The sequence below is a fragment of the Pongo abelii genome, chromosome 20 (assembly GCF_028885655.2).
Source record: "Pongo abelii isolate AG06213 chromosome 20, NHGRI_mPonAbe1-v2.0_pri, whole genome shotgun sequence".
NCBI classification, from domain to species: Eukaryota; Metazoa; Chordata; class Mammalia; order Primates; family Hominidae; genus Pongo; species Pongo abelii.
In genome coordinates, this window is record NC_072005.2 from 11,851,455 (window position 1) to 11,878,079 (window position 26,625).

General features: G+C 44.4%; 2 protein-coding genes across 3 annotated transcripts in view; both read left to right on the forward strand.

Moving 5' to 3' along the window:
- The first annotated feature begins 5,724 nt into the window (after positions 1-5,724).
- Positions 5,725-25,867, forward strand: LOC103893049 (zinc finger protein 440). Of its 2 annotated transcripts, none has more exons than XM_054539801.2 (4): positions 5,725-6,459; positions 21,868-22,003; positions 22,211-22,271; positions 22,963-25,867. In XM_054539801.2, the coding sequence occupies exons 1-4, from the start codon at positions 6,457-6,459 to the stop codon at positions 24,428-24,430; spliced, it is 1,668 nt and encodes a 555-aa protein (XP_054395776.2). In that variant the 5' UTR covers positions 5,725-6,456; the 3' UTR covers positions 24,431-25,867. The 2 variants fall into 2 exon arrangements, with proteins under 2 accessions (XP_054395776.2, XP_063576049.1); XM_063719979.1 differs by having other exon boundaries at positions 21,877-22,003.
- Positions 24,735-26,625, forward strand: part of LOC100460710 (zinc finger protein 440-like) — a 78,902-nt gene continuing 77,011 nt past the window's right edge. Inside the window, 1 exon segment of the mRNA XM_054539799.2 lies at positions 24,735-25,409. Coding sequence (XP_054395774.2) covers positions 24,735-25,409 — 675 coding nt within the window.

Here is a 26,625-nt window from a genome sequence, read left to right on the forward strand (position 1 = left end):
CTGGTAGTGACCTTGTTCTTGATTCAGCCTGACAGCTACTATGCTGCCATCAGAACCAACTTGATGAGAGCTCTGCTGCCATGTGCAGTGACTGGTCTCATCCAGGACACTCATGTGAGGAGGAACACCTTGCTCTGGTCAGGAAATGTCCAGTGTTCCCTGTTATCCACAGGAGAATGTAATGCCTCAGTTCGTTTTCAATTATCTTTGTTTATATGTGATTGACAACTTGTATTTTTGAGGGAGCAAAGATTTCCGTACATATTTCTTAAAAATAGTTTATTCAGCCGGGCGCAGTGGCTCACGCCTGTAACCCCAGCACTTTGGGAGGCTGAGGCGGGCAGATCATGAGGTCAGGAGTTTGAGGCCAGCCTGGCCAACATGGTGAAACCTCATCTCTACTAAAAGTACCAAAATTAGCCGGGTGTGGTAGTGGGTGCCTGTAATCCCAGCTACTCGGGAGGCAGGAGAATCTCCTGAACCTGGGAGGCGGAGGTTGCAGTGAGCCAAGATCATGCCACTGTACTCCAGCCTGGGCGACAGAGAAAGACTCTGTCTCAGAAAAAAAAAAAAAAAAAAGTTTACTCACTGTTTTTCAGTTGTATACTTACAAATGTTGTTCTCTTTTTTTTGTATACTGAGAAGCTCTATTAAAATATCCCTTGTCAACATGGATCAGATCAAATGTATACTGTTACCAAATTATTTGTTTGGTATTGTGAGTCAATATCACCATGTGTATAAACCTCATTTATTTCCTGATGTAAATTGTACATTTCATGCATATCTACTTATAATTTTTACCTTTTTTTCTTTTGAGACAGGGTCTTGCTCTATAACCCAGGCTGGAGTGCAGTGGTGCAATCATAGCTCATTGCAGCTCTGAGCTCCTGGGCTTAAGCAATCCTCCTGCCTCAGCCTTCTGAGTCGCTGGGACTACAGGTGTGCACCATCATGCCTGGCTAATTTTTTTTTTAATTTTTAGTGCAGAGGAGGTCTTGTTATGCTCCCCAGGCTAGTCTCCAACTCCTGGGCCAAAGCAATCCTTCTGTCTCGGTCTTCCAAAGTGCTGAGATTATAGGTGTGAGCCACTGTTCCCAGCCACAATTTTTATCTTGACCATAATCTGTCGTTCTTTTATAATCCCTGAAGTTAAATCTTGCTGTTATGAGTGCTCTCTTGCCCAAAACCACCAGTACTGAAAAAACTGTTGTCAAAGAGGATGTAATAAATTGTAGTAATAAGTATGACCACAAGCCATAAATGACTGCAGGACATATCAATAAGAGGGTTCTCCGTAGAATTTCTTACAGGATTTCTGTTTTAGGTGCATTGTTCTCTATTCAAGGAGGTGAGTCATTTTTGTATATTGGATGCTGTCAGGATGTGAACTTAATTGTACCACTGCTAATCATAGTAGTTCTCACCTAGAAGGAGAAAGAATGGATTGGAGGTAAACCTAATTGAAGACAATTGCTGGTCAGTCACATTATGAGAAGAGGGGAATTGGAATTTTTGGTTATTTTTATGATTTGAAATGTTTTCTTCTATCCCATCTAGGGACGTGGTTACAGAATGCCCTCGTTTTTGTCCTGCTTCATCATGGTCACTGAGGAGCACTGTTTCACATTGCAGGTGTCTGACATGGCTTAAGATTTGGACTTGTGGTGAGGGGAGGCAGCTCCCAGACTTGTGGACCTGTTTTTGTTTTACTTATTCTCCAAAACCTAAGATATTTCTTACAGTGTATGAACACTGTTCCACAAAATGCTCCAGTTAAAAATGTATAAAGTCACTTACTCCTTAGGAAGCTATATAATACTTTTAAAGAAATGTCCTTACTGAGTCAAATGCGGTCAATATATTTATGTAACTGTCTGAATGCACGCCTAGGAAAGATGAAAGTCAGCATCACTATTCCAGCCAAGCCTTTCTTGCTCAGATAATATGCTCTTGATGCAACCCTCTTTTTCTTTTTGACACAGGGTCTCATTCTATCACCCAGGCTATGTGGAGTGCAGTGGCGTGATCTCGGCTCACTGCAATCTCCACCTCCTGGGCTCAAGTGATCCTCCCACCTTAGCCTCCCAAGTAGCTGGGACCAGCTAATTTTTGTATTTTTTTTTTAGAGACAAGGTTTCACCATGTTGCCCAGGCTGATCTCGAACAGGATTTCAGCAACCCTTTTATGCCACCACTGTAAATTAATAGGCAACATGGAAAAGTTAGTTTTATATATTATACAGTGGCATGGACCAATCCAATCACTTTTTTGAAGTGCCAGCCAAACTGTTCTTCAGAGAAGCCTGTCTGAAACTCCCTAGAGTCAAAACCTGGTACCACAGGACAGAGCAGCAATGAGTGACCAACCCCTGACTCTATGTGCAGATGACACATCCATCCCCAGATTATGTATCAACATAAGTGAAAGGTACTGTCATTGCCTGTCACTTTTTTTTTTTTTTGAGACTGAGTCTCACTTTGTCACCCAGGCTGGAGTGCAGTGGCACGATCTTGGCTCACTGCAACCTCTACCTCCTGGGTTCAAACTATTGTCCTGCCTCAGCCTCCCAAGTAGCTGGGATTACAGGTGCCTGCCACCACACCCGGCTAATTTTTGTATTTTTAGTAGAGACGGAGTTTCACCATGTTGGCCAGGCTAGTCTTGAACTCCTGATCTTGTGATCTGCCTGCCTCGGCCTCCCAAAGTGCTGGGATTACAGGCATGAGCTACTGCACCCAGCCCATTGCCTGTCAGTTTTTATAGAGTGTCGCTTAGATCAAGAAAGAGATGGTGATACAGAGTTAGGTGTATCTGAAACCAAACACGGCCTCATCCTTCTGCCTCGAAGGCCAAGTGCACTCTGAGAGTTTGGTTAGAGCACAAACAACGCCACCCACTTCACTCCAGATGTTATTTTCTACAGGAGGCAGGCACTGTGTTGGGATGGCCAGTGAAGGTAAGGGAACACTAGAGGTGCAGGTTTAGGTGATGAACAGGACACAGCCTGGACATTATTAGCCTTGACTATGGAGGTGTCTTGATGTTTCTCAAATTGAGACCAGTCTGGCCAACAGGAAATTGAACTGGTTTTCAATGGAAAAACTCATCTGTATAGGGATCTATTCGCTTCCTTTAAGTTTCAGTTTCATTATGTGGCATTTAGCATGAGTGACTCCATTTTGGTCTGGTCTGGTTTCTAAGTGCCTAGTGCAGAAGCTCAGTCCAAAACAATGGCCTCCCATAATTTTCATTTTAACATTTCCTTTTTACTAATACATTATATCAGGTCACCTCAAATGTCACCTCCACAGAGGGTTCTTCCTCTCACCTCAGTTAGTCCTACTTCTTTCCATTCAGTTTTTTGTTACACTGCACTTTTTAGGATCTGGGAAATCCAATCAAAGTTCACAGGGTTTATTGCTTTTTCTTTTTTTGAGACAGAGTCTCGCTTTGTCGCTGCCCAGGCTGGAGTGCAATGGTGCAATCTTGGCTCACTGCAACCTCCACCTTCTGGGTTCAAGCAATTCTCCTGCTTCAGACCCCTGAGTAGCTGGGATTACAGGCATGCACCACCACACTCAGCTAATTTTTGTATTTTTAGTAGAGATGGGGTTTCACCATGTTGGCTAGGCTGGTCTCGAACTCCCAACCTCAGGTGATCCACCCACCTCAGCCTCCCAAAGTGCTGGGATTACAGGCATGACCACTATGCCCAGCCAGGTTCATTACTTTTTAAAAATCAATCTATGAAAAGTTAAATTGGCCAGGCATGGTGCCTCAGAACCTATAATCCCAGCACTTTAGGAAGCTAAGGTGGGAGGATCACTTGAGGCCAGGAGTTGGAGAGCAGTCTGGGCAACACAGTGAAATCCCATCTGTACAAAAAATACAAAAATTCCCTGGGCGTGGTGGCACACACCTGTGGTCCCAGCTACTTGGGAGGCTGAGGTGGGAGAATTGCTTGAGTCCAGAAGATCAAGGCTGCAGTGAGCTCTGTTTGCGCCACTGTACTCCAGCCTGGGTGACAGAGCGAGACCTTGTCAAAAAAAAAAAAAAAGAAAAAAGAAAAGAAAAATCATGTAAATGAAACCAAATTCAGTGATGTTACGTTAACTTTTTTTCTTTTTTTGGTAGAGACAGGGTCACACTATGTTGCCCAGGCTGGTCTCAAATTCCTGGCCTCAAGTAATCCTCCTACCTTGGCCTTCCAAAGTGCTGGGATTACTGGCGTGAGCCACCACACCTGTCCTGCCTTTATTTCTAACTGATATGCCTTATATTAAAAAGTCCTTTAGAAAACAGCTTTGAGCCATTTTCCAGATAGGGGAAGTCAATGAAGCTCCCTCTTGTGGTGAGGGTGACTTTAACATCCACACATCCTGTCTGGGGCACTGGATTTCTTCTGAGTTGTGCTGAGACTTAAGAGTGGAAAAAAAGTTACTCTTTTTCCTCTGCTCTCACACAACATGGAATACTTCTGTGACCAAATGCAAATATTTGAGAAGTGTCCCCCACATACCAAGCAAAGCATTAATTCTGCAACTGACTCCAGCTCGATGTCTTCTAGTTCCAACACTTTCTACCTTTATATAAGGTACAAAACTGCCTCAGAAATCATCTGACCATGTGTCCTGGTTTGCCAACGATAATCCTTGATAGTACCTGTTGTCCCAACATAGTTTTTCATAGCCCCTCATCTTCTTGCCATGGTTATCTGTGTCTGAACAATGAATATGTATGAGTACTTTCACACATAAGCAAAATTAAGTTTATTAAATGAAGTTTCCAGGAATGTTCAAATTTCAACACCTGATTTGCCTTATCACAAGTTATAGCTGTGCTAATTCCTCCAGGCAATGTTCACGGAATATTGAATTTATCATTGTAAGGTGTGGAGCAATGAAGATGCCCAAGAGGCCAGGCTCACACCTGTAATCCCAACACTTTTGGAGGCTGAGGCTGGAGGATCACTTAAGCTCAGGAGTTTGAGATCAACCTGAACAACCGAATGAGACCCCATCTCTACCAAAAATAAAAAACTAGCCAGGCATGGTGGCATGCACTTGCAGTCCCACCTACTTAGGAGGCTGAGGTGGGAGGATTGCTTGATCCTGGGAGGTTGAGGCTGCAGTGAGCAGTGATCGCACCACTGCACTCCAGCTTGGGCGACAGAGTGAGACCCCGTCTCAAAAAAAGATGGCTAAAACATATATATATATATTTTTGAGACGGAGTCTCACTCTGTCTCAGGCTGGAATGCAGTGGCACGATCTTGGCTTACTGCAACCTCTGCCTCCCAGTTCAAGCAATTCTCTTACCTCAGCCTTTCAAGTAGCTGGGATTACAGGCATGCGCCACCATTCCTGGCTAATTTTTGTATTTTTAGTAGAGACAGCGTTTCACCATGTTGGCCAGGCTGGTCTTGAACTCCTGATCTCGTGATCTGCCTGCCTCAGCCTCTCAAAGTGCTGGGATTACAGGCATGAGCCACCGCGCCCGGCCTGCCTAAGTCATAATTTCTATGACAGAATTTCTCATTTACAGCTTCCCCTGAGACCATCTTTCATTTCAGTTAACCCTGCTCCTTGGGGGTTATATGTGAGATAAAAGTGCCATGCTATATATCATGTTCCCTGACTCAGTCCTGCACAGCATGTCCTGAAAAATGGGTCTTCAGTCACTGTCAATGCACCAGGGATAGATATACATAGTAGTGAGAGCCTCTAAATCTTTAATAAGTTCTGGCTTGGTTAGCTCCCTTACAAGGAAAACCTTTCTGCAGTCCATAGCAGTGTGAGGAAGCCTTGGCCATGTCTCATCCCATTTCCCGCACCCTGGAAGACATCTGCCTCTCTCTCCTGGTGCAGTCGTGCCTTGCCTGGTCTGGGCTCCTCTCCTGCTCTGAGGCAAGCATATCTCTCCATTGAACACTGAGTCTGAAATGCCCTGCACACACTTGTGATCCCGTGCAGAAGGAAGGAGCAGGGACAGCCCCTTGAATGAGGAAGCTAACAGTGCCTCTTCTAACAGTAAGGAGCAAGTCGCCTTGAAATGCAAATATCTGATGAGCAGGGCGCAAGGAAGGCGCTCGCTTAGAGAGGCTGCTCGCTTAGAGAGGCTGTGGCCAGAACAAGTCACACATGATCTGCAGGACCCGGTTACCTAGGGCTTCTGCGGTCACTCAGGACGGAGGAGGCGGGGCCTGGCTCCCCATCCAATCAGGGGTGCTGGGGCGGGGCCCTGTCAACTGCATCCGGGGAAGGGGGAAGGGACAGTCGCCCTCCGTCCATTCCTTTAGTGCTGCGCCGACTGCGGTCAGGGTCTCGGCTTTCTTGCTCCGAGAGGGACTAGGTGCCTCCACCAGAGCTTCTGTCGCTCTGTAACCTGCACTGTGGCCTACACCAGTCGCGGGAGCCACGCAGAGGACGCCGGAACACCCTGGAAGCGGAGAAATGGTGTGTGTGAGGGGGCTGGCGTCCAGGCGACTGGGAGAGGGGCTGGAATCGGCCGGAACCGGCTGAGGCGGGACCTGGGCCTCCACGCGGCGACTCCGAGGTCTGGGACGCGAGTCCCCTCGGTAGCAGGGTGGGGCTGGGCCGGCAGCCGGGACCCCGGGCCTCCTGTCCCGTCCCGTCCCTTCACGGCGACAGCGGCCCCGGCCCCGGAGCCCAACCTGGGCAGCTCCGCGTCTCCCCACATTATGCGGGGGCCACGGGAGGGATATGGGGGGATCCCGCCTTGGGTGTGGGGTTTGTTAGAAACAAGTGCCCGGTGCCGCAAAGAAAACCAGCATCTAGGCAGAAAATTCCTCAGCAAGGCAAATTTATTTCTACACAAGGGTGCAGCTTGCGCCAGTCACAAGAGCACACCGAGCGGGGTAGGGCAGGGGTTTTTCTCCTTAACGCAGTTCCTAGCACTTCTGTGTCCTTTCCTCATTGGCTAGGGTTGGACCTCACAATCTAAGCTAACTCGATTGGCTAAGGTTTAAAATTAAATAGGGTCTGGCCGGTGCGGGGGGTCACGCCTGTAACCCCAGCACTTTGGGAGGCCGAGGCAGGCGGATCACGAGGTCAGGAGATCGAGACCATCCCTGGCTAACACGGTGAAACCCCGTCTCTACTAAAAATACAAAAAAATTAGCTGGGTGTGGTGGCGGGCGCCTGTAGTCCCAGCTACTCGGGAGGCTGAGGCAGGAGAATGGCGGAGGCTCCTGGAGGCGGAGCTTGCAGTGAGCCGAGATCGCGCCACTGCACTCCAGCCTGGGCGACACAGCGAGACAACTGGGCAACTCCGTCACACATACACACACACAAATTAAATAGGGTCTATGAGACGGGAAGGAACAGGGACCGTCCGTTACTAGCCGGGAAGGCGTATCTGGACTTGTCTGGGCGCGGCAAAAACGGGAAGGTTGTTACAGAACAGGTAGCTAGGAGACAAGGAAGTCGGTCTCAAGAAACAAAGAACAGCGAACTAAAGCTTTTAGAGAAGGAATTTATCATCTCTGACAGGTTCGTGTGGGAGGAGCAGCGGTCTTTGGGGTCCCCAGTGCCCACTTTTTTCTGTTAAAAATTAAACTGAGGTACGTTAACAAAGAGTTTAGGGCCGGGCGCGGTGACTCACGCCTGTAATCCCAGCACTTTGGGAGGCCGAGGCGGGCGGATCAGGAGGTCAGGAGTTCAAGAGCAGCCTGGCCAACATGGTGAAACCCCATCTCTACTAAAAATACAAAAATTAGCTGGGCATGGTGGCACGTGCCTGTAATCCCAGCTACTTGGGAGGCTGAGGCAGGAGAATCGCTTGAACCCAGGAGGCGGCGGTTGCAGTGAGCCAAGACCGCGTCACTCCAGCCTGGCAACAGAGCGAGACTCCTTCTCAAAACAACAACAACGATTCACGAATGAGAAACACCCAGTGTGGTTTGTCAACGGAAAAAGCCAAGCTATGTAAAATAAAGAAGTTTATTAGGAGCCGAATGGGAGAGCCGTTGGCCGAGGGAAACACAACCCCAAGCAGCCTGGAGTAAGTGGTCCCGAGGCGGCTCAAGACAGTTTGGTTTTATTCATTTCAGAGAGACAGGAATTGCAGAGAAAATCATGAATCAGTGCCTGAAAGGTGTAAGTTCCATTGGCAGAAAGGGCGGGACCTGTGGAAGGTGCGTTAGAAGGCACAGGTGGTTGAGGGATTCTGTAGGTGGCAGTTGGTTGAGAGTGTTGAATCTTTGTCTAAAGTTTGGAGGAGGTAAGAAGGAATGCTGAAGGAAGGGGGTCTGTTATCTGCCACTTGATTCCATCCCAGCCAAAAAACAGACCTGTTTCTCGAGATTTTATGAATTCTAAGGCGTAACTTTACCTTTGCTTTGCGTGGCCTTAGGTCTTGTTTGTAAGTTAGTATCTTCTTGCCACAAGGAGTCTGTTTTTCCATTCTGATGATATCTATTTTTACATGAATGTGTGGGAGAGGGTATAAGGAGACCTGTCTCACCTCCCATCCTGTCATAGAGAGGCACTCAATTTTCAGTGTTTTTTGGGGGTCCCCTTGGCCAAGAGCCAGTCACTTCACTTAGCTGGGAAGGTACTTTGTTTTTGTTTTTGTTTGAGACAGAGTCTCCTTCTGTCACCCAGGCTGGTGTGCAGTGGCTCTATCTTGGCTCACTGCAACCTCCACTTTACGGGTTCAAGCGATTCTCCTGCCTCAACTTCCCGAGTAGCTGGCATTACAGGCATGTGCCACCACACCCGCCTAATTTTTGTATTTTTAGTAGAGATGGGGTTTCACCATGTTGGCCAGGCTGTTCTTGAACTCCTGACCTCAAGTGATCCACCGGCCTCGGCCTCTCAAAATGCTGGGATTACATGTGTGAGCCACCTCACCAGGCCAGAAGGTATGTTTTTATTTTTAGTTTACAGGTTGAAGGCTAGGCTTTTATAAGGTACATGAGGAGACAAACCAGATAAATGCTTGATTGGTTGCAGAGATGCAGTCACCTTATTTGGACTTGTCAACCCGAAATAATCAAAAGTTTCAGATTTCAACTGGAAGAGTTTATTCAAGCAAAAAGATAGCAATGGCCCATTTGGGAATAACACAGACTCCAGAGAAATGGACTCAGTACTCCAAAATTGGAAGTAAAGTTCTTGCTTATATTACCGGGAAAAGAGGTCCTGATCAGATCCCAAGAGAGTTCTTGGATCTCATACAGGAAGGAATTCAAGATGAGTCGCAAAGTGCAGTGCGAAGAGAGTTTATTGAAAGCTACTGTGGGCCAGCATGATGGCTTAGGCCTGTAATCCAAGCACTTTGGGAGGCCGAGGTGGGAGGATCACTTGAGGTCAGGAGTTTGAGACCAGCCTGGGCAATATAGTAAAACCCCATCTCTTCCAAAAATAACAAAAATTAGCCGGGTGTGGTGGCCTGCACCTGTAGTCCCAGGTACTCAGGAGGCTGAGGTGGGACAATCACTTGAACCCGGGAGGCAGAGGTTGCAGCCCAGCCGAGGACACGCCACTGCACTCCAGCCTGGGTAACAGAGTGAGACCCCATCTCAAAAACCAAAAGCAAAACAGACAAACAAGAAAGAGTTCAAGACCAACCTGGCCAACACAGAGAGACCCTGTCTCTATTTAAAAAAAAAAAAAAAAAAGGAAAGAAAGAAAGCCTCTCTGTTACAGAGTAGGGCGTCCTCATAAAGCAAGTGGAGGAATGTACTGTCTAAGTTGTTCTTATGTAGGGATCTTGTCTATGTAAAGACTAAACTGAGCTGTGCCTACGTTCATGTGGGCTGACAGAGTCACAAAATTTATTACTCTGTTGATTTAAAGAAAACAATCCTTTACCTTTTAGCACACAAGTGCATTAAAACATAACTATAATTATCAGGCCAGGTGTGGTGGCTCACGCCTGTAATCCCAGCACTTTGGGAGACCGAGGTGGGCGGATCACCTGAGGTCAAGGGTTCGATACCAGCCTGATGAAACCCTGGCTCTACTAAAAATACAAAAAAAATTAACTGGGCATGGTGGCATGTGCCTGTAATCCCAGCTACTTGGGAGGCTGAGACAAGAGAATCGCTTGAACTCGGGAGGCGGAGGTTGCAGTGAGCCGCGATTGCGCCATTGCACTCCAGCCTGGGCAACAAGAGTGAAACTCCGTCTCAAAAAAGAACAAAATGAAACAAACAAAAAACTATAATTATCTCGAAAGTGCATATTATTATGGGTATTGGAACATTGGGACATTCTGTCGTTGTGGGAGTGTAAGGATACTTGCAGGCATCTTCAGGCTGTCTCCTTCATGGGAAACATTTTATGATCATGGGTTGTGACTGGCAAGGAGTGTTTCTTGTTAGTCTCAAGATGGAGCTGAAATTAAATTGGTGTTACTCTGGTTCCCCTAGGCACCTGCTTCCCTAACACTTATATAGGCAAAAGGCAAATAAATATAACAGGATTACATTTTCCATAGAAGGCTGATGTATGAGGTACAACAATTTTATTATTATTATTATTATTATTATTATTATTATTATTGAGACAATGTCTTGCTCTGTGGCCCAGGCTGGAGCAGTGGTGCGATCATGGCTTACTGCAGCCTTGACCTCCCCGGCTCAAGCACCTCCGCCTCCCAAGTAGCTGAGACTATAGTCGCCCACCAGCACACCTGGCTAATTTTTTATTTTTTACAGAGGTGGGGTCCCAATATGGTGCTCAGGCTGGTCTCTAGCTCCCGGCCTCAAACAGTCTTCCTTCTTTGGCTTCCAAAATAGTTGGGATTACAGGCGTGAGCCACTGCACCTGGCTAACAACCTAATTCATTATGGTTTTTTTCCCCCAGAGGTTGTTTTCTTTCTAGCTGGTTTTTATTTCCTTTTCAATTTAAGAGTGAATTTAACATTCCAGCTGAAGACAGTGTGATAGCCGTGAAGTCTTTGTGTGAGAAGGTTAAGAGGGAAGTTAGTCTACTACAGAGATCAGTAGTGAAGAGGGGCGCAGTGGGATGGCTCACACCTGTAACCCCAGCACTTTGGGAGGCCAAGGCAGGTGGATGGCTTGATCTCAGGAGTTCAAGACCAGCCTGGGCAACATAGTGAGAGCGCCCCCCCTGCCCATCTCAATTATGAAAAATCATATTAAATTTTAAAAACATAGTGACGAGGGAAAGGGTCTTTCCTGTTTTCCTTCAGTCATTTACAACATTTTACAAAACAGTATAGGTAAGAAAGAAGGTGAGTCTGTAATCAGGGAAAGGAGGGTTCCAGCTGGCTGTGTAAAAGCTGTGTGTCAGGTGACTCAACTCCATTATCACATTGCTTGAAGATAATTTAGAGATCCACCAGATTAAATTTTTTAATTACTTGTGTTTTTTTTGTTTGTTTGTTTTTTTATTTTTTTTGAGACAGGATCTCACTCTGTCACCCAGGCTGGAGTGCGGTGGCACCATCTCGGCCCACTGCAGCCTCCGCCTCCTGGGTTAAAGTAATTCTCCTGCCTCAGCCTCCCAAGTATCTGGGATTACAGGTGTGTACCACCACACCTGGCTAATTTTTATATTATTAGTAAAGGTGGGGGTTTCACCATGTTGGCCAGGCTGGCCTCAAACTCCTGGCCTCAAGTGATCCATCCGCCTTGGCCTTCCAAAGTGTTGGGATTATGGGAGTGAGCCACCACGCCTGGCCTGACTTACTTGTTCACACAGCCTATATAGGTAGAAGATTTCTAGTCATGTAATCACAGGTTAATTGGTGCATTGTGCCTAATTAAGCATAAATTTCATTTCCCTATAAATTAGTAATTTTCAAGAGTTTTATTTAAATTTGATTTTTAGTATCCTTAGGTAGGACCTTAGGATACTACACACGGTTTGATCTCATTGCTTCTTATTTAAATTTTTTCACACTTTCCAGGGTGAGTGGTTTCCCACTACAATTTCCAAATATATGGGATGCAGGGCCTCAAATCCATCACCCTCATAGATGCAGGGCCTCAAATCCATCACCCTCATACCACAGCCTAACTCTTCAAGGGCTTGTAGTAAAATCTGTGTCTGAACATTTCACATGAGAGGAAAGCAGAGAATAACCACCAGACATTTTCCCGAAAAAACCTTTCTGCCTCTCCTCCTTTTATCTTTCCTAGACACAGACACCTTATCAGGATGTCTTTGGGATGAGGTTCCTTTGTGGAAACTTTACAGGGTGTTGTGTCTTCAGTACACAGTATCCTTTTTGTTTGTTTGTTTGTTTGTTTGTTTTTGAGACGGAGTCTCACTCTGTCACCCAGGCTGGAGTGCAGTGGCGTGATCTCAGCTCACTGCAAACTCCGCTTCCCGGGTTCGTACCATTCTCCTGCCTCAGCCTCCCGAGTAGCTGGGACTACAGGTGCCCACCACCATGCCCGGCTAATTTTTTTTGTATTTTTTGTAGAGACGGGGTTTTACTGTGTTAGCCAGGATGTTCTCGATCTCATGACCTTGTGATCCACCCACCTCGGCCTCCCAAAGTGCTGGGATTACAGACGTAATCCAGCCACCGTGCCCGGCCCTACACCCTCCTGTCTTTTCCAGGTTTTGGGTTTTAGAACTGCCTGGGGATGACTCAAAATACCCACGACTGCCCTGTGTCCTGGAGGGTCTAGTGGCTATCAGCGCCTAGGGGAGTGGGGCCTCCTGAGGGAGCAGCTGAATGACTAATGGTAGAGGAGATGCCTGGTATACTCTTCATCTAAATAACCAATTCTTGGGGTGCTCAGCTTCTTTCTCCCAACTCCAGTTTCCATTCATTGGAGACACTTGGCCGTCAGCCAATTGGATGTTGCTATTGAGGAAAAGGAGAAATGATTCCTATCTTCTGGACTGTCTCATCTGTGAAGAGAGAACTATCCCAAAAGACAAGGAAAGGCCACTTCAATGGGGTGGAGCAATAGCCTGCAAAGCAAAATATACATGGGGGTACACAGGGGACACAATGCAGTGTTGGTGGGAAATAGTCATTGAGCACTTCTCCTTTCCTCTTATGTGAAATGTTCAGGGAATCACCACCAGACACTCTCCTGTCAAAATATGCATGCTTCTCCTCCTTTTATCTGTTCTGGAAACAGATTTTATCAGATTGTCTTTTGGTTGAGGCTCCCCTTTGGAAACTTCAAAGGGTATTGTGTCTTCAGCACACTCTCCTATGTTTTCTTGGTCCTGGGTGGCAGAATTGGGGTGACCTAATATGCCCACAGCTGCCATGTCTCTTGGAGGGTCTAGTGAGTATTAGCCCCTGAGTCACTCCTCCCAGGGGACAGACTGAGGTAGGAGAATGGGGACCCCCAAGAGAGCAGCTGAATGCCTTATGATGGAAGAAGACTCTAGTATACTCTGCATCTAGATAGCCAACCCCTCGAGATGCTCAGCTTTTTCCAAACCCCAGTTTCCTGAACTTGGAGACACATAGCTGGTCAGCCAGTTGGATGGTGCTATTGAGAGAAAAGAGAAATGATTCCTGTCCTCTGGATTGTGTCAACTGTGAAGGGAGACAAAACCCCAAAAAACAAAGCCCGCCCCAGCAGGGTGGACCAGTAGCCTGCAAATCAGAATATGAAAGGGGGTACACAGGGGGGTATAGTGCGGTGTTGGTGGAAAGTAGTCATTGAGCACTTCGGTGAGCAGGATGGGGGTGGTCACCTATCATGTGATAGGGTGACCTGTGCTGACACGTAAGTCAGACATCACTGTGTTCCAGCCAGCACTGCCCTTCTGTGGGCTTGTCCCTTGTAAAGAATTGTTCATAGATTGCAGCTTGAGTGTTTCAAATTAACTTTACATTGCATTTGTCACTAGAGCCAAATCCAAGAATGATTGGGTAGGTCAGTGAGACACAGAAGAGGCAACTCAACAAAGCCCATGACATACAGTGCATGGCTCACAATCCCAGGAGATGAGGGCAGCACAGCTGCAGAGCAACACAGAGTGGGGGGAACATCCAGGATGCACATTCAACCAGCAGGTGGGGAGCAAGACAGACAGGGACCTGTGGGCCAAAGCTTTTCTGAGGGTCCAGGGAATTGAACAAGGAGGTGTCTCTTGGGGAGTTGTTTCTGGTGGATTTAGAGCAAGCAGGCACTAGTTCTGTGAAGTCGCACTGTGATTAAGAGGTGGTCTGTGCCATCCATGTGGGGTGTAAGGGTCAGTGGGACAAGTCAAATTGGTTATATCTAGCTGTCCCACAGGGAGGTGGTCACCAGAATGCAGTCATGTAAGAAATATATGTGAGTTGACTACATGGAGGAACTGGGAGAAAGTGGAGAACTAGAAACTCTGTTGAGTTTGAATAAAGTTTTCTTCCGTTATGAGAAAGTTAAATCCATAAAGAAAATGCATGCTAAGGTAACATATAAGAACTCAGTATAACAGGCAACTCCAGAATTAATTAAATTATTGTATATGGAGATGATAGGTAGTAGATTGATTATTCTCCTGTAGATAACCATTTGTCCCTGCTTTTTCTGTTAAGTGTTCACCACTTGTATCATTGGCTGGCAATACCTGGTTTGTCATAGTTTCACATTACCTTAAACAGATGCCCAGACTGGGCACGGTGGCTCACGCCTTTAATCCCAGCGCTTTGGGAGGCAGAAGCGGGCGGAACACCCGAGGTCAGGAGTTCAAGATCAGCCTGACCAATATGGTGAAACCCTGTCTCTACTGAAAGTACAAAATTAGCCAAGCATGGTGGTACATGGCTGTAATCCCAGCTACTTGGGAGGCTGAAACAGGAGAATCATGAGAACCTGGGAGGTGGAGGTTCAGTGAGCCGAGATCACACCATTGCTCTCCAGCCTGGGCAACAAGTGAAACTCCGTTTAAAAAAAAAAAAAAAAAAAAAAAAGATGCCCTGGTTTCACAATTTGCCGTTTTCCATTGGTCTATCTTTCCATCTCTCTGATAATACCATTTTCTCTTAATTAGTATAGAGTTCAAAGCTGCAGTGTTTAGTGGGTATATTGCCTGTCTATCTTAGTCATCTTGGGCTGCTATATCAAATTACCATAGACTGGATGACTTAAAGAATAAACATTTCTTTCTGGCAGTTCTTGAGGTTGTGAAGTCCATGTTCAGGGAGCTGGCAGATCTAGTGTCCAGCAAGGGCCCACTTCCTGGTTTGCAGATGATCGTCTTCTTGTGGTTTCTTCACATGACAGAAGAGAGGAAGCTGGCTCTCCTGTGTCTTCTTATAAGAGCACCAATCTCATTCAGAAAGGATCGACTCTTATGCTGTCATCTAATCCTAGTTACTTTTCAGAGATGTCAACTTCTGATACTATATTGGGGGGTAGGTTATTAATGTGTGATTTTTTTGGAGTGATGCAAATATTCATACCATAATACCCCCCAACCATATTCTATAGAGCATCTTGGCTATTCTTAGTCATTGTGTTGTATTTCAGTTTTTAGAAGTAGTTTTTTCTTAATATTAGTGAAAAAAACAAACTGCCTTGTAAATTTCACGGACTAAAATATAACTGTAGTCATATTTCAGAGAGGTTACATCATAGTGCTATTTAATCTCCTTTTAAGGACACATGACATTTTTCCATTTATTTCATTTTATATTGATATTTTTCAGTGTAGACTTTTTGCATAATAATCATTTTATATCCTTCCTGAGACTTTTTTGGACTTCAAGAAAATTAGTTTTAATAGAAATTAGTGGCTGGGCATGGTGGCTCATGCCTGTAATCCCAATATTTGGGAGGCCAAGGTGGGTGGATTACCTGAGGTCAGGAGTTCGAGACCAGCCTGATGAACATGGAGAAACCCTGTCTCTACTAAAAATACAAAATTAGCCAGGCCTGGTGGCACATGCCTGTAATCCCAGCTATTTGGGAGGCTGAGGCAGGAGAATCACTTGAACCCGGGAGGCCAAGGTTGCGGTGAGCCAAGATCGCACCATTGCACTCCAGCCTGGGCAACAAGAGTGAAACTCCATCTCAAAAAAATAAAAATAAAAATAAAGAGATTATTCCAGCATCGGCAACATGGCAAACTTTGCCTATACAAAAAATTACCTAGTCACTGTGATGTGTGCCTGTAGTCCCAGCTACTCAGGAGGCTGAGGTAGAAGGATCTGTTGAACCTAAGAGTTCGAGGCTGCAGTGAGCTATGATTGCACCACTACACTACAGCCTGGGCAACAGAATGAGACCCTGTTTCAAAAAAAAAAAAAAAAGGAAAGGAAAAAAGAAAAAAATTAGTTTCAATAGGGTATGCTGTCTTTTAAAAATTACATTCAGCAGATTGTTGCTGATAATTAAAATTCGCTGAGATTTATTTCTGTATAGAGTGTGCATTCTAGAAACTTACTAAAAATATTACATATGCACAAAATACAGAAAAGAATTGCACAATTAATCCAAATAATGATGGAGCCAGTATTGGGAATAAGATAACTGCCTTACTTTTCCTTATACTTTCTCAACCTGGGTGTGCATCCTCATCGATATGTTTTATTTTTGCATGTTTTTTATGCAAATGATAACCGATATGTGATATTTTATATCGGATTTTATTTTAACTCAGTTATGAACCTTATATGGAATGATAGTTAATTCACTTTCTTATTTAATGGATTTTATTATTTAGAACAGTGGTTGTTTCCCCAAAACATTGAGCAGATAATCCACAGAGTTCCAGCGTTTTTCTTCCAGGCTCATAGTTCCCCCCACCACCTTTTTTTTTTTTTTTTGAGACAGAATCTCGCTCTGTTGCCCAGGCTGGAGTGCAGTGGCACAATCTCGGCTCACTGCAACCTCCGCCTCCTAGGTTCTAGCAATTCTTCTGCCTCAGCCTCCCGAGTAGCTGGGAATATAGGTGCACACCACCACACCCGACTAATTTCTGTATTTTTTAGTAGAGAGAGGGTTTCATCATATTGACCAGGCTGGTCTCGAACTCCTGACCTTGTGATTCGCCCACCTCAGCCTCCCAAAGTGCTGGGATTACAGGCATGAGCCACTGTACCCAGCATAGTTCCCCCTATTTTAAACATCTTGACTGGCCAGGTGCTGAGCCTCATACCTGTAATCTTACCACTTAGGTAGGCCAAAGCAGGAGGATAGCTTGGACTCGGGAGTTGGAGGCCAGTCTAGGCAACATAGCAAGACCCTGTTTCCAAAAATAAAAAAAATAAAAAAAAATAAAAAATAAAAACTGTTTGAAACCAAAGAAACCATATTGACTTTGTGTAGTGTATCCTGCAACTGATGCAAGAATATATTACATGTGAACATGATGGAAATTGAAGAAGCCAATGTTTACCTAAAGTCCGTCTTTTACATTAGGCTTCACTCTTTGTGTTCTGTGGTTTAAGACAACTACATGTGTCATGTGTCCACCATCACAGTCTTATACAGAAGTGTTTTACTGCCCTCAAAATCCCCTGTGCTCCTTCTCATCATACCTCTCCCCTCCCTCTTTTGCCACCCCTGTTTATCCCTGGCAACAAATGATGATGTTCCTGCCTCTAGAGTTTTGCATTTTCCAGACTATCACATATTTGGAATGATACTGTAAGTGGCCATTTCAGACTTGCTTCTTTCATATAAAAATATGCTTTGAAGGTCTCTAAATACCTTTGTTGCTTGACAGCTCATTTATTTTTTATTTTTCTTTCTTTATCTAAAGATTTTTGTTTTGTGAGAGACAGGGTCTCAAACTCCCCAGCTCAGGTGATCCTCCCGCCTCAGCTTCCCAAAGTGCCTGAATTCCACTTGTGAGCCACCATGTCCGGCCATTCATTCATTTTCTTTTTTTTTCTTTTCTTTTCTTTTCTTTTTTTTTTTTTTTTTTTTTTGAGACGGAGTTTCACTCTTGTTGCCCAGGCTGGAGTTCACTAGTGCGATCTCGGCTCACCGCAACCTCCACCTCCCAGGTTCAAGCAGTTCTCCTGCCTCAGCCTCCCGAGTAGCTGGGATTACAGGCATGCACCACCACGCCCAGCTAATTTTGGATTTTTAGTAGAGACGGGGTTTCTCCATGTTGAGGCTGGTCTCGAACTCCTGACCTCAGGTGATCCACCTGCCTCGGCCTCCCAAAGTGCTGGGATTACAGGTGTGAGCCACCGCGCCTGGCCAGGGCCACTCATTTTCTTTCATCACTGAGTAACATTCTATTGTACGGATGTTACCATAGTTTGTTTCTTTATTCACCTATTGAAAGGCTCATCTTGAGCCTGGTGTCACGCCTCATCCCTGAGTTCCCAGCACATGGGAGACTGATATGAGATTGCTTAAGGCCAGAAGTTAGAGAACAGCCTGGTAGATACAGTGTGAGATCTTGTCTATTTTTTTTTTTTTTAAAGACTCACCTTGTTTGATTCTAGTTTTTGGCAGTTATGAGTAAGGCTGCTAAAAACGTTTGTGGGAGGACTTTTCTGTGGACATCAGTTTTCGGTTCATTTGAGGCAGTATGTAGGAATGAGACTACTGAATCAGTAAGACCATGCTTATTTTCTTCAGAGCTCCTCAGACTGTCTTCCAAATTGGCTGTAGAATTTTCCATTCACATCCCTAGTGAAGGAGAGTTCACTGTCTCCAGCATTTGGAAGTGTCAGTGTTTTGGATTTTAGCTACTCCACCAGGTGTTTGCTGGTGCTTCATTGTTGTTTTCCTTTTTTAATTTTTTTTCCTTTTTTTTTTTTTTTTTTTGGAGACAGAGTTTCATATTCTTGTTGCCCAGACTGGAGTACAATGGCGCGATCTCAGCTCACCGAAGCCTCTGCCTCCCGGGTTTAAGCGATTCTCCTGACTCAGACTCCCGAGTAGCTGGGATTACAGGTGTACGCTACCACACATGGCCACTGTTTGTATCATTAGTAGAGACAGAGTTTCATCATGTTGGCCAGGCTGGTCTCAAACTTTTGACCTCAGGTGATCAACCTGCCTCAGCTTCCCAAAGGGCTGGATTACAGGCGTGAGCCACTGCGCCCAGGCTGTTTTCATTTGGTCTTTCATAACATGTAATGTAGAGCATCCTGTCATATGTTTGTTTGCCATAATTACATTCTTTAGGGGGAGGTATACTTGGAAAGATTGGGCTTTTTTTTTTTGAGACTGAATCTGGCTCTGTCACTGAGGCTGGAGGGCAGTGGCGTGATCTTGGCTCACTGCAACCTCTGTCTCCCGGGTTCCAGCGATTCTCCTGCCTCAGCCTCCTGAGTAACTGGGATTACAGGCTCACGCCACCAGGCCCAGCTAATTTTTGTATTTTTACTAGAGACGGGGTTTCACCATGTTAGTCAGGCTGGTCTTAAACTCCTGACCTCAGTGATCCACCCGTCTCTGCCTCCCAAAGTGCTGGGATTAAGGCATGAGCCACCGCACCCGGCCTTTTGCTTATTTTTTGATTGGTTGGTGGTTTTTTTCTTATAGAATTTTAGGAGTTCTTCATACCTTTTGGGTACCAGTTCTTGATCAGATAGGTGTTCTGCAAATATTTTGTCCCAGTCTGCCACCTGTCTTTTTATTCTGTTAACAGTCTTTTCCAAAACATTTTTGTTTTGAATGAAGTCCAATTTATCGATTTTCTCATTCACAGATCATGCTTTTTGTGTTGTGTGTGAAATCTTATTGCCAAATCCAAGGTCGTCTTGGTTTTGACAAGTGTGAAATTGTGAGTTTTGCATTTTCCATTTAAGTAAATGATTCATTAGGAAGCGGTTTTGTAAAAGGTGCAGTTCTGTGTCTAATTCATTTCTTTGCATTTGCTAATTCAGTTGTTTCAATACCATTTGTTTTGTGCTACCATGCCTAATTTTTTATTTTATTATGGAGACGGGGTCTCCTTATGTTGCCCAGGCTGGTCTCGAACTGCGGGGCTCAAATGATCTGTCTGCCTTGGCCGCCGGCTTCCATTTTTAATACATGTCTTTATAGTAGATTTTTCTATGTTCCTAGTGCCTCTCTTGTCATCTTATGGAATCTTCTCTTGTATATTTAGTTTATTGAGTGTTTCTAATCATCAGGAGATGTTAACTTATTTATGCTGGAGGTTGCACTTTTTTGAATTGCCGACGTGTGAAAAATCAGACTTTGGCCATGACCTTGAGCAGTAGGATATAAATAACTCACACATGCTTAGCGTTCCAAAAATGGAACACTAGGCATAAATTGGTTAAGGCTTGTCAGATGCCTTTTCTGCCTCTATTAAGGACATTCTTGTGGTGTTTTGTTTGTTTGTTTAAAGATAGAGTCTCACTCTGTCGCCCCGGCTGGAGTGCAGTAGCGCAATCTCGGTTCACTGTAACCTCCGCCTCCCAGATTCAAATGATTCTCCCGCGTCAGCCTCTCAAGTAACTGGGACTACACATGCCACCACGCCTGGCTAATTTTTGTATTTTTTAGAGATGGAGTTCCACCACGTTGGCCAGGCCGGTCTCAAACTGCTGGCCTCAAGTGATCCGCCTGCCTCAACCTCCCAAAGTGCTGGGATTACAGGCGTGAGCCACCATGCCTGGCTGCTACCATGATTTATTATCATTACTTATCTTAAAACAAAATGTAAAACTTATCAGCTTAAGAAAAATTTTACAGGTACAGTTGAGATAGTTTGACAAATCTACATAAGTTCTCTAAGATGAATTCTATTGTGTTTTGCTTTTTTCAATTATCCTGAGGTTTCATGCATGTTGTAGTTTAGGCCAAGATGTTATTTTTTCTTTTTCTTTTTCTTTTTTTTTTTTTTTTTTTTTTCGAATAGGAGTTTCACTCCTGTTGCCCAGGCTGGAGTGCAATAGTGCAATCTTGACTCACCACAACCTCCACCTCCCAGGTTCAAGCAATTCTCCTGCCTCAGCCTCCTGAGTAGCTGGGTTTACAGGAAAGCGCCACTACACCCGGATAATTTTGTATTTTTAGTAGAAACCTAGGTGATTCCCCTCCTCTCTGCTTATATCTAGCATGCCTGATTTGGGTGGTCCCTGGGGGTGTGGGATTTCCCAGGTGCTCCCCCTCCTGCTCTTAGCTACCTATGTGCTTCCTCTGACAATATCATCAAAGATTACACTTTGGGAACAGGCATTTTCAAGGATACACAGCCTCAGGACTGCTAATGTTAACTTTGTTCTGCATATGAATTCATAGGACTCTATCGTGACAGGTGCTACAGACCCACAGTCCAAAGAGACATTAGGGACAGCCCAGGCAACTCACTTTTCTCCCTGGGATGAGTAAATACATTTCCTATCCTGCTGTGGCTTTACCCCTTGTTCAGTTCTAGCATCACAATTGCTTTATGAACTAGCCAGGTGTGGTGGCACATGCCTGTGGTCTCAACTACTCAGGAGGCTGAGGCATGAGAATTGCATGAACCCAGGAGTAAGAGGTTGTAGTGAGCCAAGATGGTGCCACTACACTCCAGCCTGGGTAACAGAAGGAGACGCTGTCTTGAAAAAAAAACAACTGCTAGCCGGGCATGGTGGCTCATGCCTGTAATTCCAGAACTTTGGGAGGCTGAGGCAGGTGGATCACCTGAGGTCGGCAGCCTGACCAACATGGAGAAACTCTGTCTCTACTAAAAATACAACATTAGCCAAGTATGGTGGCACATGCCTGTAATCTTAGCTACTCAGGAGGCTGAGGAAGAAGAAGTGCTAGAACCCCGGCAGTGAGGCGAGATCACGCCATTGCACTGCAGCCTGGGCAACAAGAGTGAAAAAAAAAAGAGTTGCTTTATGGAAGAAAGTAAGTATACACAGGGAGAAAGGGATCTGATAACCAAAGCAGGGAATAAATGTTTGGAGTCCACGGCATCCTGAGAACTTCCTGGGAATAGAGTCTAGGCCCCCAGTGCTGTCACTCTCACCTATCCTCCTCTACACGTGTGAGATGTTTCAGGACCCAGTGGCCTTTGATGATGTTGCTGTGAACTTCACCCAGGAGGAGTGGGCTTTGCTGGATATTTCCCAGAGGAAGCTCTACAGGGAAGTGATGCTGGAAACTTTCAGGAACCTGACCTCTATAGGTAAGGATGACAATATTCCTTCCTTCAGTCCATTAGTGAGCCAGTGTTTCTGGCTCATTAATGCTGTTGAGTGATTTAGAACATAGACAGGAAATATTTTGATGAATAAATGAGGTATGGCTGCAGTAAATCATGGGCATAGAATCTAATAATATTTTCACAATTTTATACTGCCTCAGGACTATTTTTTCTGTGTCTATATTTTAGGAAAAAGGTGGAAAGACCAGAACATTGAATATGAGTACCAAAACCCCAGGAGAAACTTCAGGTAATTTGTACTTACAAGACAAAGCAGTGTCTCTCTAGACAATCTTAGAATATGACAATATATTAAAAATAAGTAAAACAAAGGACTAAGTCCAGGATCAAATTCATTTATTTTTAGAATATTTGATCAAAAAACATATATGTAAATGTGACCTAGGCTGTGGGCTCACTCCTGTAATCCCAATCCTTTGAGAAGTGGAGATAGGAGGATAGCTTGAGGCCAGCAGTTCAAGAACAGCCTGGGCAACATAACGAGACCACATATCAACAACAGCAAAAAATTAGCTGGGCATTGTGGTCTGTAGTCCCAGCTACTCAGGAGGCTGAGTGAGGCAGGAGGATCACTTGAGCCAGTAAAGGCTGCAGTAAGCTATTATGATATCACCGCACTCCAGTGTGGGCAACAGGACAAGACCCTGAAATAAAAGAAAAATGACACAGAGTATTTAGTATTTGTAAAATAGTTTACATGGGAAGAGTATTAAGAAGCCCCATATAAACATTTTTTTAAATAATAGTTATGGCTGGGTCACCTTGTAGAATATGTTGTCCAGTTACCTTCAAACAATGCAGACAGGGCAGAAAGCCTACACTTTGATGGACAGTGTTAAAAATGCAAGTGCAATACTTGTTGATGAATATAAAATTACTTATAAACAAACCCTTCGTAATGTGCTTCTCATTTTTGACAGGAGTGTCATAGAAAAGAAAGTCAATGAAATTAAAGAAGACAGTCATTGTGGAGAAACTTTTACCCCGGTTCCAGATGACAGGCTGAACTTCCAGGAGAAGAAAGCTTCTCCTGAAGTAAAATCATGTGAAAGCTTTGTGTGTGGAGAAGTTGGCCTAGGTAACTCATCTTTTAATATGAACATCAGAGGTGTCACTGGACACAAGGCATATGAGTATCAGGAATATGGACCAAAGCCATGTAAGTGTCAACAACCTAAAAAAGCCTTCAGATACCGCCCCTCCTTTAGAACACAAGAAAGGGATCACACTGGAGAGAAACCCAATGCTTGTAAAGAATTTGGAAAAACCTTTATTTCCCATTCAAGCGTTCGAAGACACATGGTAATGCACAGTGGGGATGGACCTTATAAATGTAAATTTTGTGGGAAAGCCTTCCATTGTCTCAGTTTATATCTTATCCATGAAAGAATTCACACTGGAGAGAAACCATGTGAATGTAAACAATGTGGTAAATCCTTTAGTTATTCTGCTACCCTTCGAATACATAAAAGAACTCACACTGGAGAAAAGCCTCATGAACATCAGGAATGTGAGAAAGCATTTCATAGTCCCAGATCCTATCGTAGACATGAAAGGAGTCACACGGGAGAGAAGGCTTATCAGTGTAAGGAATGTGGAAAAGCATTCACGTGTCCCCGTTATGTTCATATACATGAAAGGACCCACTCTAGGAGAAAACTTTATGAATGTAAGCAGTGTGGGAAAGCATTATCCTCTCTTACAAGTTTTCAAACACACATAAGATTGCACTCTGGAGAAAGACCTTATGAATGTAAGATATGTGGAAAAGACTTTTGTTCTATGAATTCATTTCAAAGACATGAAAAAATTCACAGTGGAGAGAAACCCTATAAATGTAAGCAGTGTGGTAAAGCTTTCCCTCATTCCAGTTCCCTTCGGTATCATGAAAGGACTCACACTGGAGAGAAACCCTATGAGTGTAAGCAATGTGGGAAAGCCTTCAGATCTGCCTCACACCTTCGAGTGCATGGTAGGACTCACACTGGAGAGAAACCGTATGAATGTAAGGAATGTGGGAAAGCCTTCAGATATGTGAATAACCTTCAAAGTCATGAAAGGACACAAACACACATAAGAATACACTCTGGAGAAAGACGTTATAAATGTAAGCTATGTGGAAAAGGCTTTTATTGTCCCAAATCATTTCAAAGACATGAAAAAACTCACACTGGAGAGAAACCCTATGAATGCAAGCAACATTCAGTAGTTCCAGTTCCTTTTGATGTCATGAAAGGACTCACACTGGAGAGAAACTGTATAAATGTGAGCAATGTGGGAAAGCCTTCAGAGCTGCCTCAAAACTTCAAATGCATGGCAGGACCTACCCTGAAGAGAAACCCTATGAATGTAAGCAATGTGGGAAACAGATCTGCCCCACACCTTTGAATGCATGGTAGGACACACAGTGGAGAGAAACCCTATGAATGTAAGGAATGTGGGAAACCCTTCGGATCTGCCCAGAACCTTCGAATTCATGAAAGGACACAAACACACATAAGAATGCACTCTGTAGAAAGACCTTATAAATGTAAGATATGTGGGAGAGGCTTTTATTCTGCCAAGTCATTTCAAATACATGAAAAATCTTACACTGGAGAGAAACCCTATGAGTATAAGCAGTGTGGTAAAGCCTTTGTTTCTTTCACTTCCTTTCGATATCATGAAAGGACTCACACTGGAGAGAACCCCTATGAGTGTAAGCAATGTGGGAAAGCCTTCAGATCTGTCAAAAATCTTCGAATTCATAAAAGGACACACACTGGAGAGAAACCCTATGAATGTAAGAAATGTGGAAAAGCGTTCCATAATTTCTCTTTGCAAATACGTGAAAGGATGCACAGAGGAGAGAAGCCCTGTGAATGTAAGCATTGTGGGAAAGCATTCATATCTGCCAAGGTCCTTTGAATACATGCAAGAACACACAATGGAGAGAAACCCTATGAATGTAAAGAATGCAGAAAAGCATTCAGCCTGCCTACTTCCTTTCATAGACATGAAAAGACTCACACTGGAAGGAAACACTATGAATGCAAGCAATGTAGCAAAGCTTTCACTTCTTCCAGTTCTTTTCAATATCATGAAACAACTCACACTAGGGAGAAACCCTATCAATGTAAGCAGTGTGCAAAAGCCTTTATTTCTTCCACTTCTTTTCAATATCATGAAAGGACTCACATGGGAGAGAAACCCTATGAGTGTATGCCATGTGGGAAAACCTTCATTTCTTCTAGTTCCCTTCGATATCATGAAAGGACTCACACTGGAGAGAAGCCCTAAGAGTATAAGCAATGTGGGAAAGCCTTCAGATCAGCCTCGCACCTTCAAATGCATGGAAGGACTCACACTGGAGAGAAACCATATGAATGTAAGCAGTATGAGAAAGCATTCAGACCTGACAAGATTCTTTGAATACAGATAATGAATGTAAACAATTAACTGTTTATAATAACTGTATACTAATAAATCTTATTTTTAAATAATGAAGAAGGTATAATAGTAAGGCCAGGTGCCGTGGCTCATGCTTGTAATCCCACCACTTTGGGAGGCCAAGGTGGGCAGATCACGAGGTCAGGAGATCGAGACCATCCTGGCTAACATGGTGAAACCCCGTCTCTACTAAAAATACAAAAAATTAGCCAGGCATGGTGGTGGGCGCCTGTAGTCCCAGCTACTCGGGAGGCTGAGGCAGGAGAATGGTGTGAACCCAGGAGGTGGAGCTTGCAGTGAGCCAAGATTGTGCCACTGCACTCCAGTCTAGGCGACAGAGCGAGACTCCATTTAAAAAGAAAAGCTATAATAAAATATCCCATTGGTGTCATGTATTAGATCAACCTTATACTGTTAAATTGTTATTATTTGGACATTGTAAGTCAGTATAACCATGTGGATAAAATGCCAGGCATCTTTTTTTTTGGAAATTTTACTTTTCATGCTTATGTACTTAAAATTTTATTTCAACCCTAATTTTCTTATCTTTTTTTTTTTTTTTTCCAGAAAAAAATCTCACTCTGTCACCCAGGCTGGAGTGCAGTGGCATGATCTCAGGTCGCTGCAACCTCTGCCTCCAGGGTTCAAGCAATTCCCCTGCTTCAGCCTCCTGAGTAGCTGGGACTACAGGCATGCACCACCATGCCAGGCTAATTTTTTGTATTTTTTAGTAGAGACAGGGTTTCACCATATTGGCCAGGCTGGTCTTGAACTCTGGACGTCTGCCTTGGCCTCCCAAAATGCTGGGATTACAGACATGAGCCATCATGCCCAGCCGCAACCCTAATTTTTCATTCAGTCATAATACCAATAGTTATCTCATGTACCTCTGAGTGCCTTCTTCCCCAAAACCAGCAGTGCCATACCTGCTGTCAGCAAGGGTGTAATATACCATAGTGATAAATATGACCAAAAGCCACAAATGACTGTGAGATGTATGAGAATTACAAGTCACATTAGTAAGAAGAGAAAAATTTTGGCCATGTTTATGATTTGAAATATGTTTTCCTCTATCACATTTAGAAATATAGTTACAAAATGCCCTTGGTTTTGTCCTGATTCATCATGGTCACTGAGGAGCGTCTCATATGCCT